This window comes from Apodemus sylvaticus, chromosome 17 (genome assembly GCF_947179515.1).
Source record: "Apodemus sylvaticus chromosome 17, mApoSyl1.1, whole genome shotgun sequence".
NCBI lineage: Eukaryota > Metazoa > Chordata > Mammalia > Rodentia > Muridae > Apodemus > Apodemus sylvaticus.
Window position 1 is genome coordinate 7,060,029 of NC_067488.1, and position 15,921 is coordinate 7,075,949.

Here is a 15,921-nt window from a genome sequence, read left to right on the forward strand (position 1 = left end):
AGTTTAAATCATTTTCAGTTTTCTAAATCTTAAGTTAATTATGGTTATGAAACACTTAAAATTGTCTTTTTAAATACAATAGAAAAGTTTATAATAATAGTAAATGAAACATCTTTCTAAGATGTCTTTTCTCTTAACCTAGTTTTGCTCTTGATTCATTTTATTTTTATTTGTGTGTGTGTGTGTGTGTGTGTGTGTGCAAGATATAAGGAGAGGGTGCCAAAGCTCCTGGGGATGGAGTTACAGGTCATTCTGTGCTGGGGCTGGACCACACTTGGACCCTCTGAAGAGTAGCTGGTACTCTGAATTGTTGAGACAGCTCCCTAGGCTCTAGCATTTTAATTTGAAAGTATACTTGGCTTTACTTTTACTTGCATAATTTTATTTGTTAGGTGATAGTATTCCACAGTATTTTCTTTTTATAGCTCAGTTGTATTCAGACTGGTTGAACAGATGCATTTATCTCTCTGTGAGAGTCTTTAGTTCACTCCAGTTGAAACTGTGTCTCATTGGTTTTACGATAATAGATTATGGCTTCTTTGTGTATATAAAATTGGTGTCCTGTATTTCTGAAGCTAAACTGTTCAAAAATAATGGAGAAATTTTGTCCAATATTCAAGGAAATGTCCCACAAACATAATCAGTTGCTTTTATAGTTAATATGTATATCAAAGCTAGAACTAATTTCAACATTTATGATGTAATATGCCATGTAAGCAAGATATTATTCTGTAGCTTCCAGATTAAACTTTATACTTTTATTCTCATCTTACGTATTTTGATTGTAAAATTATGTTCACACAATGTGAGTTTGATCATTAGGAAACCAATGATTATCCCCGTTCTGTTCCTGCAGAAAGCTGCATCAGCAATTTGAAATGTATAAGGAGCAAGTCAAGAAGATGGGAGAGGAATCGCAGCAGCAGCAGGAGCAGAAGGGTGATGCCCCGACCTGCGGCATCTGCCACAAGACAAAATTTGCAGATGGGTGCGGCCATAACTGTTCATATTGCCAAACCAAGTTCTGTGCCCGCTGTGGAGGTCGAGTGTCATTACGCTCCAACAAGGTACAGTACTGGAATATGACTGTTTCCCAATAGTCAAGCTTATTGCAAATACAATCAGACAACTGAGATTGCTTCTGAGATTAACTAAAGAACAAACACCTTTGTTGCTCTCATCTTAGACAAACATTTGATTTTTTTCTGAATGTGAAAGGTAATCTTAACTATTTCATATCAGCTTATGATTTTGGTTAGACTCATAGGGCCTTTGACTTTCAATTTCACTGAAAATATTTGGAGATTAATTGTTCTGTCCTCTATATGGGTAATGAAAATGCTGATCTGAGAAGACTCAGATTGAGTCTTAGAGCAACACAACTGACTGATGCAGAGTTCTGATGTGTTTCTCTCTTACTGTGAAATGTTCGCAAACTTTGTAGATAATTTTTCTTACTTGGACATTTGAAACAGGTCCATTTTAGCTCTGAGACTCGTCTTTTCAATTTTATAGCTTTGGTAGCTTTACTTGTTTTTGTTTTCATGGTTTCAAACATTCAATATGGAATTTAAAGATCTCATTTCATATTTATACTAGGCTTCTCTTCTTTATCCAATTTAGTGACTCTGTAAGTGGTTCTCATAGAATACTTTGTTAAATTAGCAAAGCCAGTATTACGAATGCTCTTTCACTAAGTTCTTTTGAATTTATTTCCTAATTAATACTTTATCACCACACTAATTACTTAGATAGTTTTTACACACAGAGCTAATCTTTATGTACATTATCTGGGAAAAATTGTGGGAATTAGTTCTCATTGTGTGATTTCATGTCTTCATTTTCTTATTGTTTCTCTCAATACTTTGTTAGCCCAATACTAATCCATTGTTGGTTTACTTGATGATGGTTTGTGTGTGCATGTATGTGTGTGTATGTATGTATGTGAATATATGAATATATGTAGTAATAATATTTAAAAAAGTCTTGCCACAAGGTTTCTTCTTGCCTAAATGGTTTATGTTCCTGGATAAAAGACACACACACACAGTCTTTATATTTTAGTGTCTTAAGCAGCACAATAGTTGGGCGGGCAACTGCCTACCCTCTGTGTAGTTAGAATCTACCTCCTATTCATGATTTCACCCGGCTGCTCTCAGCTCCAGTTAGGCAGCCCTCTGGGCCACGTTCTCTTGGCTCCCAGCTGCGCTCTCCCTTCTACTGTCCTACATGTCTTCTCTTCTGTCCATGTTGTCTCAAGGCTAGGAACCCCAAATCTCACCTGTGTCTCTTCTCCCCAGCTATTGGCTGTTCGTATCTTTACTCACTGATCAGAATTAATGTAGGGGTGGGTCCCAGGGCCTTTGAGTCTACTCCAGATCTTGGACACTTAGTGTTAAAATAAACAGTAAAATACAAAACCTCAACAAATTGTGTGTGTGTGTGTTTATATGAATTGATACATTGGTATAATTTTATTTTATTATTTTTTATTTTATTTACATTTCAAATGATTTCCCCTTTTCTGGGTCCCCACTCCCCGCAAGTCCCATAAGCCCTCTTCGCTCCCCGTATTCCTCCATCTACCCCTTCCCACTTCCCTGTTCTGGAATTCCCCTATACTCTTGCACTGAGTCTTTCCATAACCAGGGGCCACTCCTCCATTCTTTTTGGACATCATTTAATATGTGGATTATGTCTTGGGTATTCAAAGTTTCTAAGCTAATATCCACTTATCAGTGTGCGCATACCATGATTGACCTTTTGAGACTATGTTACCTCACTTAGTATGATGTTCTCCAGCTCCATCCATTTGTCTAAGAATTTCATGAATTCATTGTTTCTAATGGCTGAATAGTACTCCATTGTGTAAATATATCACATTTTTTGTATCCATTCCTCCATTGAGGGACACCTGGGTTCTTTCCAGCTTCTGGCTACTACAAATAGGGCTGCTATGAACATAGTGGAACATGTGTCCTTATTGCATGCTGAAGAATCCTCTGGATATATGCCCAAGACAGGGTCCTCAGGAAGTGTCATGCCCAGTTTTCTGAGGAACTGCCAGACTGATTTCCAAAGTGGTTGCACCATCTTGCAATCCCACCAGCAGTGGAGGAGTGTTCCTCTTTCTCCACATCCTCGCCAGCACCTGCTGTCTCCTGAGTTTTTGACCTTAGCCATTCTGACTGGTGTGAGGTGAAATCTCAAGGTTGTTTTGATTTGAATTTCCCTAATGATTAATGATGTTGAACATTTCTTAAGCTGTTTCTCAGCCCTCTGAAGTTCTTCGTGTGAAAATTCTTTGTTTAGCTCCGTACCCCACTTTTTAATGGGGTTATTTGGTTCTCTGGGTTCTACCTTCTTGAGTTCTTTGTATATATTAGATATTAGCCCTCTGTCAGATTTAGGGTTGGTGAAGATCCTTTCCTAGTCTGTTGGTTGACGTTTTGTCCTTTTGACAGTGTCCTTTGCCTTACAGAAACTTTGTAGTTTTATGAGGTCCCATTTGTCAATTCTTGATCTTAGAGTATAAGCTATTGGTGTTCTATTCAGGAACTTTTCCCCTGTGCCCATGTCCTCAAGGGTCTTCCCAGTTTCTTTTCTATTAGTTTCAGTGGGATACAAATTGGAAAGGAAGAAGTCAAACTATCACTATTTGCAGATGATATAGCATACTTAAGTGACCCAAAAAACTCTACTAGAGAACTCCTACAGCTGATAAACAACTTCAGCAAAGTGGCTGGCTACAAAATCAACGCAAGCAAATCAGTAGCCTTTATACACTCAAAGGATAAGCAGACTGAGAAAGAAATTAGGGAAATGACACCCTTCACAATAGCCACAAACAGCATAAAGTATCTTGGTGTGACTGTAACCAAACAAGTGAAAGACCTATATGACAAGAACTTCAGATCTCTGAAGAAGGAAATCGAAGACGATCTCAGAAAATGGAAAAATCTCCCATGCTCGTGAATTGGCAGAATTAATATAGTTAAAATGGCCATCGTGCCAAAGGCAACCTATAGATTCAATACTATCCCCATAAAAATCACAACCCAGTTCTTCATAGAGCTGGAAAAAGCAATTCTCAAATTCATCTGGAATAACAAAAAACCCAGGATAGCTAAAACTATTCTCAACAGTAAAAATATTTCAGGGGGATTCAGTATCCCAGACCTCAAACTTTCCTACAGAGCAATAGTGATAAAAACTGCATGTATTGGTACAATGTCAGGCAAGTGGATCAATGGAATAGGATTGAAGACCAGAAATTAACCAACACACCTATGGTCACTTGATCTTCGACAAAGGAGCAGAAAGCATCCAGTGGAAAAAAGATAGTCTTTTCTACAAATGGTGCTGGTTCAATTGGAGGTCAGCATGCAGAAGAATGCGAATTGATCCATTCTTATCTCCTTGTACTAAGTTCAACTCCAAATGGATCAAGGACTTCCACATAAAACCTGACACACTGAAACTAACAGAGTATAGGCTTTTATAGTAGGATTTGATGATTTTTTGATTTTCCTCCATTTCTGTTGTTATGTTTCCCTTTCCATTTCTGATTTTGTTAATTTGTGTACTGCTTTTTGGCCTTTTAGTTAGTTTGGCTAGGAGTTTATATATCTTGTTGATTCTCTCAAAGAACCAGCTTCTGATTTTGTTGATTCTTTGTATTGTTTTCTTTGTTTTTGTTTGGTTGATTTTCTGCCCTGAGTTTGATTATTTCCTGTTGTCTACTCCTCTTGGGTGTATTAGTTTCTTTTTTGTTCTAGAGCTCTCAGGTATGTTGTTAAGTTGTTACTGTAAGATCTCTCCAGTTTCTTTCCCTGAACACTAAATGCTATGAACTTTTCTCTTAGCACTGCTTTCATTGGGTCCCATAAGTTTGGGTATGATGTGTCAACATTTCCATTAAATTCCAGGAAGTCTTTAATATATTTTTTTATTTCTTCCCTGACCAAGTTATTGTTGTTCAGTTTCCATGTGTATGTGGGCTTTCTGTAGTTTTTGCTGTTCTTGAAGACCAACCTTAGGCCATGGTGATCTGATAGGATGCATGGGATTATTTCAGTCTTCTTGCATTGGTTGAGGGTTGTTTTGTGACCAATTATATGGTCAATTTTGGAGAAGGTACCATGAGGTGCTGAGAAGAAGGTGTATCCTTTTGTTTTAGGGAGGAATATTCTGTAGATATCTGTTAAGTCCATTTGGTTCATAAGCTCTCATAGTTTCACTATATCTCTGTTTATTTTCTGTTTCAATGACCTGTCCGTTGGTGAGAGTGGGGTGTTGAAATCTCCCACTATTATTGTGTGGGGTTCAATTATTGTGTGTTTTGAGCTTTAGTAACGTTTTTTTTTTTTTTTTTAATGAATGTCAGTGTTCTTGCATTTGGGCATAGATATTCAGAATTGAGAGTTCATCTTGGTGGATTTTTCCCCTTGATAAATATGAAGTCTCCTTCATCACACTTGATAACTTTTGGTTGAAAGTGTATTTTACTGGATATTAGGATGGCAACTCTTGCTTGTTTCCTGGGACCATTTGTTAGGAAGACCTTTTTCCATCCTTTTATTCTGAGATAGTGTCTGTCTTTGTTATTGAAGTGTGTTTCCTGCATGCAGCAAAATGCTGGATCTTGTTTGGGTATCCAGTCTGTTAGGTTATGTCTTTTAATAGGTGAGTTGAGTGCATTTATATTCAGAGACATTAAAGAGAGATGATCGTTGGTTCCTGATATGTTTTTTTTTTTGTAGGTGGCTTTATGTACTTGTGGTTCTCTCTTTTTGGCTTTTTTGTGAGATGCTTAATATCTCATCCTTTTTTTTTTTTTGGTGCAGGTAGCTTCCTTGTGTTGGCGTTTTCCTTCTAGGATCCTCTGTAGGTCTGGATTGGTAGATAGATATTGTTTGAATTTAGTTTTGTCCTAGAATATTTTTGTTTCTCCATCTATTTTGATTGAGAGTTTTGCTGGGTATAGTAGTATGGGCTGGCATTTGTGTTCTCTTAGAGTCTGCATGAACTCTGAACAGGCTCTTTTGGCTTTCATAGTCTCTATTAAGAAGTCTGGTGTAATTCTGATAGGTCTGCCTTTGTATGTTACTTGGCCCTTTTCCCTTGCAGCTTTTAATATTGTTCTCTGTGTTTAATGTTTTGATTATTATGTGATGAAAAGATTTTCTTTTCTGGTCCATTTATTTGGTGTTCTATAGGATTCTTGTACCTTCATGGCCATCTCTTTCTTTAGGTTGGGAAAATTCTCTTCTATGATTTTGTTGAAGACATTTTCAGGTCCTTTGAACTGAGACTCTTTGTTCTCCTCTATTCTGATTATTCCTAGATTTGTTTTTTTCATTGTGTCCTGAATTTCTTTAATGCTTTGGGTTAGGAGGATCTTATGTTTTGAATTTTCTTTGACAGTTGTGTCAATCTCTTCTATGGTATCTTCTACACCTGAGATTCTCTCTTCCATCTCTTGTATTCTGTGGTGATACTTGCTTCTGTAGTCCCTGACCTCTTTCCTAGGTTTTCCATTTCCAGGTTTGCCTCCATTTGTATCTTCTTTATTGTTTTGACTTCTACTTTTAGGTCTTGGATCACTTTATTCAATTCCTTCACTTGTTAACCTTTGTTTTCCTGTATTTCTTTCAGTGAGTTATTGATATCCTCTTTAAAGGACTCTATTATCGTTATGAGATAGGATTTTAGATAGGCTTCCTGATTTTCAGGTGTGTTGTTATATTCAGGGCTTGCTGTGGTGGGAGAACTGAGTTCTGATGATTCCCATGTATCTTGGCTTCTGTTGCTTATGGTCTGGCACTTGCCTTTTGCCATCTGGATATTCCTGGTGTTTATGGGTCTGGGTGACTGTCTGGAGTCTGCCTCTTTTGTCCCTGGGTTGATTCAGGTCTCCTGGTAGGCCTGTGGCCCTGGCTGTGGTAGACCACCTGTGAAAGACCCACCTTCCAACTGGGGGCTCTTCAGAGGGGCAGACACTCTGCTGATCTGTTGCCCTGGCTGCAGTAGATCTCCCGGGAGGTCTTCAGACTGTTGAGTCTTCAGTGAAGCAGTCAAGATGTTGTTCAACTGCTCTGCGTGCAGCCTATCCTCAATTACTCTGAGTGCAGTGGATCTTCAACTTCTCTGAGTGCTGAGGGTTCTCTAGAATGGATCAGGATCTGTTGTCTTCACTGGAGCAGACCAGCCAAGAGTCTGCCCCAGCAGAAAGGACCAGGCAGTCGAGACATTGCTCTTTTTGGCGGTATATAGGAGGAGAAAAGAGTGTATGCAGAAAGGGTTTTGAGGGAAAACTAAGGTCTCATGACTATATGTATTTTCTTTGTTTTGTTTCTACATTTACAATATTGGAGCTATGATCCACAATTGCCAAATATAATATTTTATGATTTTTCATTTCATTTATGTAAAACTTAGAAGAAATCTAAGTTAATAAATCATTTGTGAAGCAGATATGCATAATTCATGTAATATTTTATTTAGTCTACTTTTGATAGTAGTTGATGAATCGAACATGCTATATTTTATCATTTTAATATGTAAAAGCTTTATTTCTAAACAGTTTTCAAATTATTTTCCTTGAGTTCAGGATTTAGTTAAGGTTGAATTGTGAAAGGGCATTTTTTCTTTTCTGATATTTGCTTATTTAATTGCTCTTATGGAAATTATTTTGTTTATATCTCAATATATTTTGATATTCGGCATGCTTTTATTTGAATTTAATGAAATAAATGGTAAAAATTCCCTCCTAAATATAAAGTTGAAATTTTATAATTGAATCAAAGTGTAAACATTTTCTGACTTCCATTTCACTAACAACTCTTAAGAGCTGCTCTTATTTAATAATGGAATTAATCATTCCTTTTTTTGTTTTGTCTTTTCTGTCTTTTTAAACTTGCTTTCGTGGATATTCACACCAGGAGGACAAAGTGGTTAGAGTCTTTTTCTTTCTGTCTAATATACTTTTTCCTATTGTTATTGCCAATTTAATTTTATAGTTGCATTTAATTTTATTATTCTAAATATTTTGTTAGTTATATTGCATGACAGTTGCTAAACAGTAGAGCATATTTAAGCATATTAAGCATGCTGTTTTTACTGAAAAACAACTTGCATTTCATTGTATTAGAGGTGAAAATATTAATTATTTATAGATCCTTTAGTTATTAAAAGTTAGCACTTCCATTATTGTGTCTCTGGTAGAAAACATTACCACCTACTGATTTTGTGCCTATCCAATCCTCCCATTCTTGAGACCCTCTAAAGACAGACTGGTGCTCAGTAGTTATGATTGCACAGCATTGTCCATTATGATCAGTACATTACATATTTTCCTAAATTCACTCTTGGTCAGGTTTTATAAAGCTTCCAACTTAATACCTAAAGTCAAAGACTGTAACAACAAACTAAAATACCATTGAAAGTGGGTTCACTGAAACATGTTTCTTGTGTTTATCATAAATATTTAATACACTTCTGCTTTATCTCAATAGTTTGTTTGAGGAGTTAGTAAATTTTTTAAATAGTTTTATATCTGCCCAAGAATGTCTGATTTGCATTTAGATCTGCTTTAGAGACTCGTTACTGCATATAAAGATAGCAATATTTCTGTTCTGATAACTTTTAATGAGTCAAACTTAGCCTTGAGCCCTTTCAGATTTTTGAATTTCAAATGGCTCACATTCAAAGTAGTTAAAGTCTTCTAAGCAGTACCATGTTTTAAAACAGTGGGAAGGTTTGCTTCCTTTTAAAGTCTTCAGCTACTCAGTTGGTAACAATGCATCTTGTGGCAAATGTTGAGCATGGAATTGGAGTGAAATCTCAGAGGAGACGAAAAGGTGCTATAGTTATTTCCTTTTCTTTTAAAAATCCTGTAGGAATCCTAACAAACTTAGAGGCTATTTTGAAGATTAACAGATCAATTAATGCACAAACTGTGCATCGTTGTTGTTTGGGGTGATTCTTCAGAGAACCCATGAGCTGTCTTCTATCTGCTTCCTTCCACAGCTTACCCACAGAGAGACAACCCCTGTGTTAATGACCTGCAGAGTCTCTATGGCAACTTTTGTGTCTACAGTTAATATAGGATGCATAATGGTCTAACTACCATCTGTTTTTGTTTTGTTTTGTTTTTTTTTATCATGCCTCCTATCCTAGAAATTGGAAATGTAATGATGGAAACCTAGTTTTCATGTGCTGACCAGACTTCATTCTCATGTCCAAAATCAGCTAAATAAACATGGCTTCTAGTGACAAGCCATTCTTTTACCATTGTGTAATTAGAATTATAGTTTATGATTTATTTTCAGACATTTTAAAACATGTACACTAAAAAGATCACCAGATAATTTGTGTCAGTGGTGGCTCCTTGATGTTTATTTGTCAGTTAGAAGAAGGTTTCTGTAAGAGTTAGTTTTTTCAATTAATTATTTCAGTAATTTTGTAGTGGAAATTGGGTTGCTAATGTCAAGGCTCATGTTCATGTTTTAGAAGCCCTTTCTTTTTAGGTGTCTAACTGAAGACTGGCTCACTTAGAATAAAATAGCTTCTCTCTCTCTTTAAAGTAGCCCAAAGATAGGCGTTTTGAATCTACCATGAGCTTCCAGTGTCAGATGAGGTGGCATTTTCCTAGGATGATTAGCCAGGTCCTCACCAGAGTCCTCCCATGCATCTCTGGGAGCCGGCAGAAAGAGTTCTCACTCAGTGAGATAGCTTGTTGTTTCCCGTGAGTGGCTCCCACTATCACTGGCTGCAGAAGCTGCCTCAAAATTACCATTTACTTGGGAATTTAAGAGTTACTATATTAATAAAACATTATTGAGTTGTCCTTTGAAGTGCTTGTATCAGAAAATTGGTAAACAAGAAACAGACTTTAAATTTAGGATAAGAGTGATTCCCTCCCTCCTTTAAGTTCTGTGTGAAACATTATTAAACTCCTGTAAGTATTCTGATTTAGCAGCTCATCTCTTGCTGTATGTAAGGTTTAGAGCGGCCCCACTCCTCAGCAGCATACATAAATTCATGTCATTTATGTATTACAGCATTTTTGGAAAGCATAAATTGTGACATCAGTTATCATGCTACTTCTTGATGACATAATGTAACTATCGAAGTTAATGTGAAGTAATGCTTCATATTTACTTCGTAAACTCCAAGAAGTCATTGTTTTCACATTAAACATGAAAAAAAGATTCCATGCTTATCAGTCTCTAGTTAGTTAAGAGGTGACTAGTAGATAAAATGAATTAGTTTGTGTGGATTTGGAACGTGCAAATAAAGCTACAGACCATTTTGTGACTCTTGTACATAAAAGGTTGTATTCACCTGTAGCTGTTAAACACTTGAGAAAAGTTTTACCGATATATTTATCAGTAAATACAGTTTTAACTTATTTAAAATTTAAAACCACATGAATCTAATTGTTAAAGCAATTAACCTTGATAGCAAATACGATTTCCTCAGCCCCAAGGGAATACACAAACTTTTATACTCACATTAGCAATAGACATACAAGCTTTACAGTTCCCACAAAGCATATGGATGTCAGTAGTGGTCTCATGTAAAGGCAAGAATGATAATGAACAAAGCTTTTCCTCCTAAGGAATAGAAATGAAGTGAGGGGATAGGAATACAAATGAAGTGAGGAAAGGTCTTCTTGAATGACTGAATTGGGGTAGCTGGACAGGTTGAAGTCCTACAGGCTTCGCTGTGTACTGTGGACAGTGGATACCACAGATTTCTATTCCTCTGGTTTTGAATGTGAGTTGTTACTGAAGTTACCTTTTCCTTGATTATTAAATATTTTAAATATATAAGTCAGTGGCTCACAATGATTCATACACCAGACACCATGATGAGATTTGCTTGCTTTCAAAGATCTTGGTTTGGAGTTTATTTTTATAATTAGTTTGATGAGGCTTTAGAATTATCTTCTTTAGGAAAGACGCAAATATATTACATGTAAAATATGTTTGAAAGGCTGAGCAGTTGAAAATGTGCACCCTACTTAGTGGGGTCCGAACTGATATTTGCAATTTCCTTTTCTCTTGCAGTTTATATTTAAGCAGTGTGAAAATCCACAAAACTTTCTTAGCTCTCCTTGAAACTGGAAATGGAAAAGGTCCTTAGTCCTTCTAGTACATGGCATAGAAGAAAATTTCTAAAGGTTTCTGACAAGTTATGATATTTTGCACAAAAGTCAACACTACCTCTTACTGCAAATGTGATATCCTGACATGATTTGTCATTTGTTACGAGGAAAGAAAGACCAGGAGTATTAGAGTCCTAGGATATATTTGAACAAATGTCCTTTAGGGACAGAACCAGTGAGTTTGTTGGACTGGGTTTGTGACTGGAGGGTACATAGTCCAGCAGTGGCTTTTGGTGTGCTGGAAAGGCAGAGTACCTGACAGTGGCTCAGTTCTAGACCCTGGAAGCCTCAGAACTCTTGTGGTGGGGCAGTGATGCACTCCCAGTCTCAGACTGAAGGCCTTGAAGCTCCTTGGGTGTTGGAAATCCATGCTGTAAGACTAAGGAAGCTGGAGACTTCCAAGTAATGTCCAGAAAAGCAAGCAGCAGTAGCAGACAGTTCCTCAGAGGGAGAGGAGTGTGCAGGAGCTGGCGGACTCTTCTTTTCTGTCTGCTCTGTGTTCCCAGACCCCTGGGTGGTGAGATCACTACCAGGGCAGGTCTTTCCTCCTTAGTTGCTTTCTTATGTCAATCCTCCTGAAAAATACTGTTGTGGATACATCCAGAAGGGTGCTTCACGAATTCACTACTGTTTCTCCATGTAGTAATTTGAAATGTAAGAGTTATCATCACAGCCACTGACCCAAGGCTGTCAGATGTTGTGTGAAATATTAAAAAAAAAAAGCACCCCATACTAGCGCTGGCTATGCTCTAGTAACATGGTTTCCTGCTCCCAAGATCCCCATGGTCCCCATGCGGTGGCCGCCTGACTCCCCCAGCTGTTCTCCTGCTGGGGATCCTGCTCCCATTCCCAGCCTTCTGCTGGCTGTGTTTAGCTGTCACAGATCCCTGTAGCCTGGTAAATCAAAACTCTAGAGGCTTGAAATTTATCAGTCAGATTTATATCAGTAGATTCCCAACCCACAAAACATCTGCACAGTGAACTCAGAGCCAATTGATATTGATACAAGCTGCCCACTAGATTGGACAAATTGTCCTGTATTAATCCATCCCTTCTGTGACATCCATGGTGATGTGTGGCTATTTAAACCGCGGCATGGGTCTGGTTCATCCTTCTCTTCCTCCATTTCCCTTCCTTCTACCCGTGTCCCTAACTCTCCCATCTCTAAACCTCTCATCCCATCTTCTTTATCCACTGCCCAATCACAGGCTGTAGCCTTATCTTGTACCTGCCCTCACCTGCTTGGAGACAGCAATCCACATTCAGACAACTTTTTACAACTAGAGAAAATACTTTTCCCTTAAGTTTTTTCTGCTAACTGCAATCAATTTTTTGTTTCTTTTAAAATCAGATGTTATTGATTATGGTGATGCATATATGAGCATGATGTGTGCATGTGGGGGCACAAGCCTGCCCTGGCACATGAATGGAGGTCAAAGGTCAGAGGAGGAGTTTGTGGAGGTTGGCCTTCTGCCACTTTTTTTTTCTTTTCTAATTACTCTTAATTTTTTTTTTTACAGTTGTTACCCTCCTCCCAGTCCATCCTCCCACAGTTCCTCATCACATCCCTCCTCCCCCTGCCTCCAAGAGGATGTCCTCCCCACTCCCCACCAGCCCTCTTCAATCCCTGGGGCCTCAAATCTCTCCAGGGTTAAGACCTTCTTCCCTCATTGAGGCCAGACCAGGCAGTCCTCTGCTGTGTGTGTGTGTGTGTGTGTGTGTGTGTATGCTTGGACCAGTTCATGTGAACTTCCTGGTTGGTGGCTCAGTGTGAGAGAGTTTGAGTTTCAGGGGTCCAGGTTAGTTGAGACTACAGGTCTTCCTATGCAATTGCCCTTCTCCTCAGCTTCTTCCAGCCTTTCCCTAATTCAACCAGAAGGGTTTCTGCTTCAGTCTATTGTTTGGGCATAAATATGTGCTTCTGTCTCAGTCAGATGCTTGTAGGGCCTCTCAAAGGGCAGTTATGCCTAGGCTCTTGTCTGTATCTCATATACCTAAAATAAATAAACAAACAAACAAATAAATAAATAAACAATTCTTTAAAAAAATAAACACCTTCAATACTTCTTGGCCTTTTGGCTAAGATAAAGTGTAAAAATAAATTTAGATTTAAATAAATAAATAAATATAAACAAATAAAATTTAGACATTGTTTAAAAAAATCAATAAAATTGATAGATAAATGAGACCAAAATGGTAGCAGTACATGCCTATGGCCCTAGAACTCTAGATGGTGTGGGAGAATCACAAGATTGAGGCAAACATAAGCTAGAAGAGGGATGAGGGAGGGGATGAGGATGGATATTTATAACAGATAAGACTGTTCTCTTCCTATTCTCCATACAAACTGGCTATCCCTCCTTCCATCAAAGGGACAAATGCTTGTTTTCAATAGAGCGTTTCCATAGTTATTTTTATATATTTTTATTGGATATTTTCTTTATTCACATTTCAAATGGTATCCCCTTTCAAGGTCTCCTCTCCAGAAACCCCCTGTCACCTCCCCATCTCCCTGCCTCTGTGAAGGTGCTCCCTATCCACCTGTCCACTTCTGCCTCAACACCCTAGCATTCCCCTACACTGGGGCATAACCCTCTCAGGCCCAAGGGTAGTGCCTCACAATGATATCCAACAAGGCCATCCTCTGCCACATATGCAGCCAGCGCCATGGGCCTCTCCATGGGTGTTCTTTGGTTGGTGGTCCAGTCCCCAGGAGCTCCGGGAAGGTCTGGCTGGTTGACACTGTTGCTCCCTCCATTGGGCTGCAAACTCCCTCAGCTCCTTCAGTCCCTTCTCCAATTCCTCCATCAGGGACTCCAGGTTCAGTGCAGTTGGCTGCCCAGCATCCACTTCTGTATTTGTCAGGCTCCAGCAGAGCCTCTCAGGAGACAGCCATATGAGGCTCCCGTCAGCAAGAACATCCCAGCATCCTCAATATAGTCCAGGTTTGGTAACTGTATATGAGATGGATCACCAGGAGGGGCAGTCTCTTGATGGCCTTTCCTTCAGTCTCTGCTCCATACATTGTCTCCATATTTTCTTCCCTTCTAAGAAGCATTGAAGCATCCACGCTTTGGTCTTTCTTCTTGAGCTTCATATGGTCCGTGAATTGTATCTTGAGTATTCTGAACTTTTGGGCTAATATCATGTATGTTCTTTTGTGACTGGGTTACCTCACTCAGGATGATATTTTCTTTTTCTTTTTTTTAATTGATATATTTTTTATTTACATTTCAAATGATTTCCCCTTTTCTGGGTCCCCACTCCCTGCAAGTCCCATAAGCCCTCTTCCCTCCCCCTGTTCCTCCATCTACCCCTTCCCACTTCCCTGTTCTGGAATTCCCCTATACTCTTGCACTGAGTCTTTCCAGAACCAGGGGCCACTCCTCCATTCTTTTTGGACATCATTTAATTTGTGGATTATGTCTTGGGTATTCAAAGTTTCTAGGCTAATATCCACTTATCAGTGAGTGCATATCATGATTGATCTTTTGAGACTGGGTTACCTCACTTAGTATGATGTTCTCCAGCTCCATCCATTTGTCTAAGAATTTCATGAATTCATTGTTTCTAATGGCTGAATAGTACTCCATTGTGTAAATAAACCACATTTTTTTGTATCCATTCCTCCGTTGAAGGACACCTAGGTTCTTTCCAGCTTCTGGCTACTACAAATAGGGCTGCTATGAACATAGTGGAGCATGTGTCCTTATTGCATGCTGAAGAATCCTCTGGATATATGCCCAGGAGTGGTATAACAGGGTCCTCAGGAAGTGTCATGCCCAGTTTTCTGAGGAACCACCAGACTGATTTCCAAAGTGGTTGCACCATCTTGCAATCCCACCAGCAGTGGAGGAGTGTTCCTTTTTCTCCACATCCTCGCCAACACCTGCTGTCTTCAGGATGATATTTTCAAATTCCATCCATTTGCCCGTGAATTTCATAAAGTCATTGTTTTTAATAGCTGAGTAGTATTCCATTGTGTAAATGTTCCACCTTTTCTGTATCCATTCCTCTGTTGAGGGACATCTGGGTTGTTTTAGCTTTGGGCTATTATAAATATGGCTGCTATGAACATAGTGGAGCATGTGTCCTTATTACATGTTAGAGAATCTTCTGGGTATGTGCCCGGGAGTGGTATAGATGGATCCTCAGGTAGCACTATGTCCAGTTTTCTGATGAAATGCCAGACTGATTTCCAGAATGGTTGCACCAGCTTGCAATACCACCAGCAATGGAGGAGTGTTCTTCTTTCTCCACATCCTCTCCAGCATCTGCTGTCTCCTGAGTTTTTCATCTTAGCCATTTTGACTGGTGTGAGGTGGAATCTCAGTGTTGTTTTGATATGTATTTCCCTGATAACTATGGATTTTGAACATTTCTTTAGGTGCTTCTCAGCCATTAGAATTTCCTCAGTTGAGAAGTTTCTCTTCATCTCTGTTCCCCAGTTATTAATAGGGTTATTTGGTTCTCTGGAGTCTACCTTCTTGAGTTCTTTGTATATATTGGATATTAGCCCTCTATCAGATATAAGATTGGTAGAGATCTCTTCCCAATCTGTTGGTTACTGTTTTGTCCTATTGACAGCATCCTTTGCCTTATTGAAGCTTTGCAACTTTATGAGGTCCCATTTGTTGATTATTGATCTTAGAGCATAAGTGTTCTGTTCAGGACCTTTTCCTTTACCCACGTTCTTGAGACTTTTCCCCACTTTCTCTTCTATTAGAGTCAGTGTATCTGGTTTTATG

General features: G+C 38.6%; 1 protein-coding gene across 17 annotated transcripts in view; it reads left to right on the forward strand.

The window, feature by feature from the left end:
• Window positions 1-15,921, forward strand: part of Rims2 (regulating synaptic membrane exocytosis 2) — a 540,571-nt gene that overhangs the window by 110,508 nt on the left and 414,142 nt on the right. For 12 of the 17 annotated variants that reach the window (XM_052160857.1, XM_052160861.1, XM_052160860.1 and 9 more), the window contains one exon: window positions 857-1,067. In XM_052160857.1, coding sequence (XP_052016817.1) covers window positions 857-1,067 — 211 coding nt within the window. Of the gene's footprint in view, window positions 1-856; window positions 1,068-7,943; window positions 7,956-15,921 lie in introns of all 17 variants that reach the window. The other 5 variants (XM_052160864.1, XM_052160866.1, XM_052160869.1 and 2 more) reach the window with 1 other exon arrangement.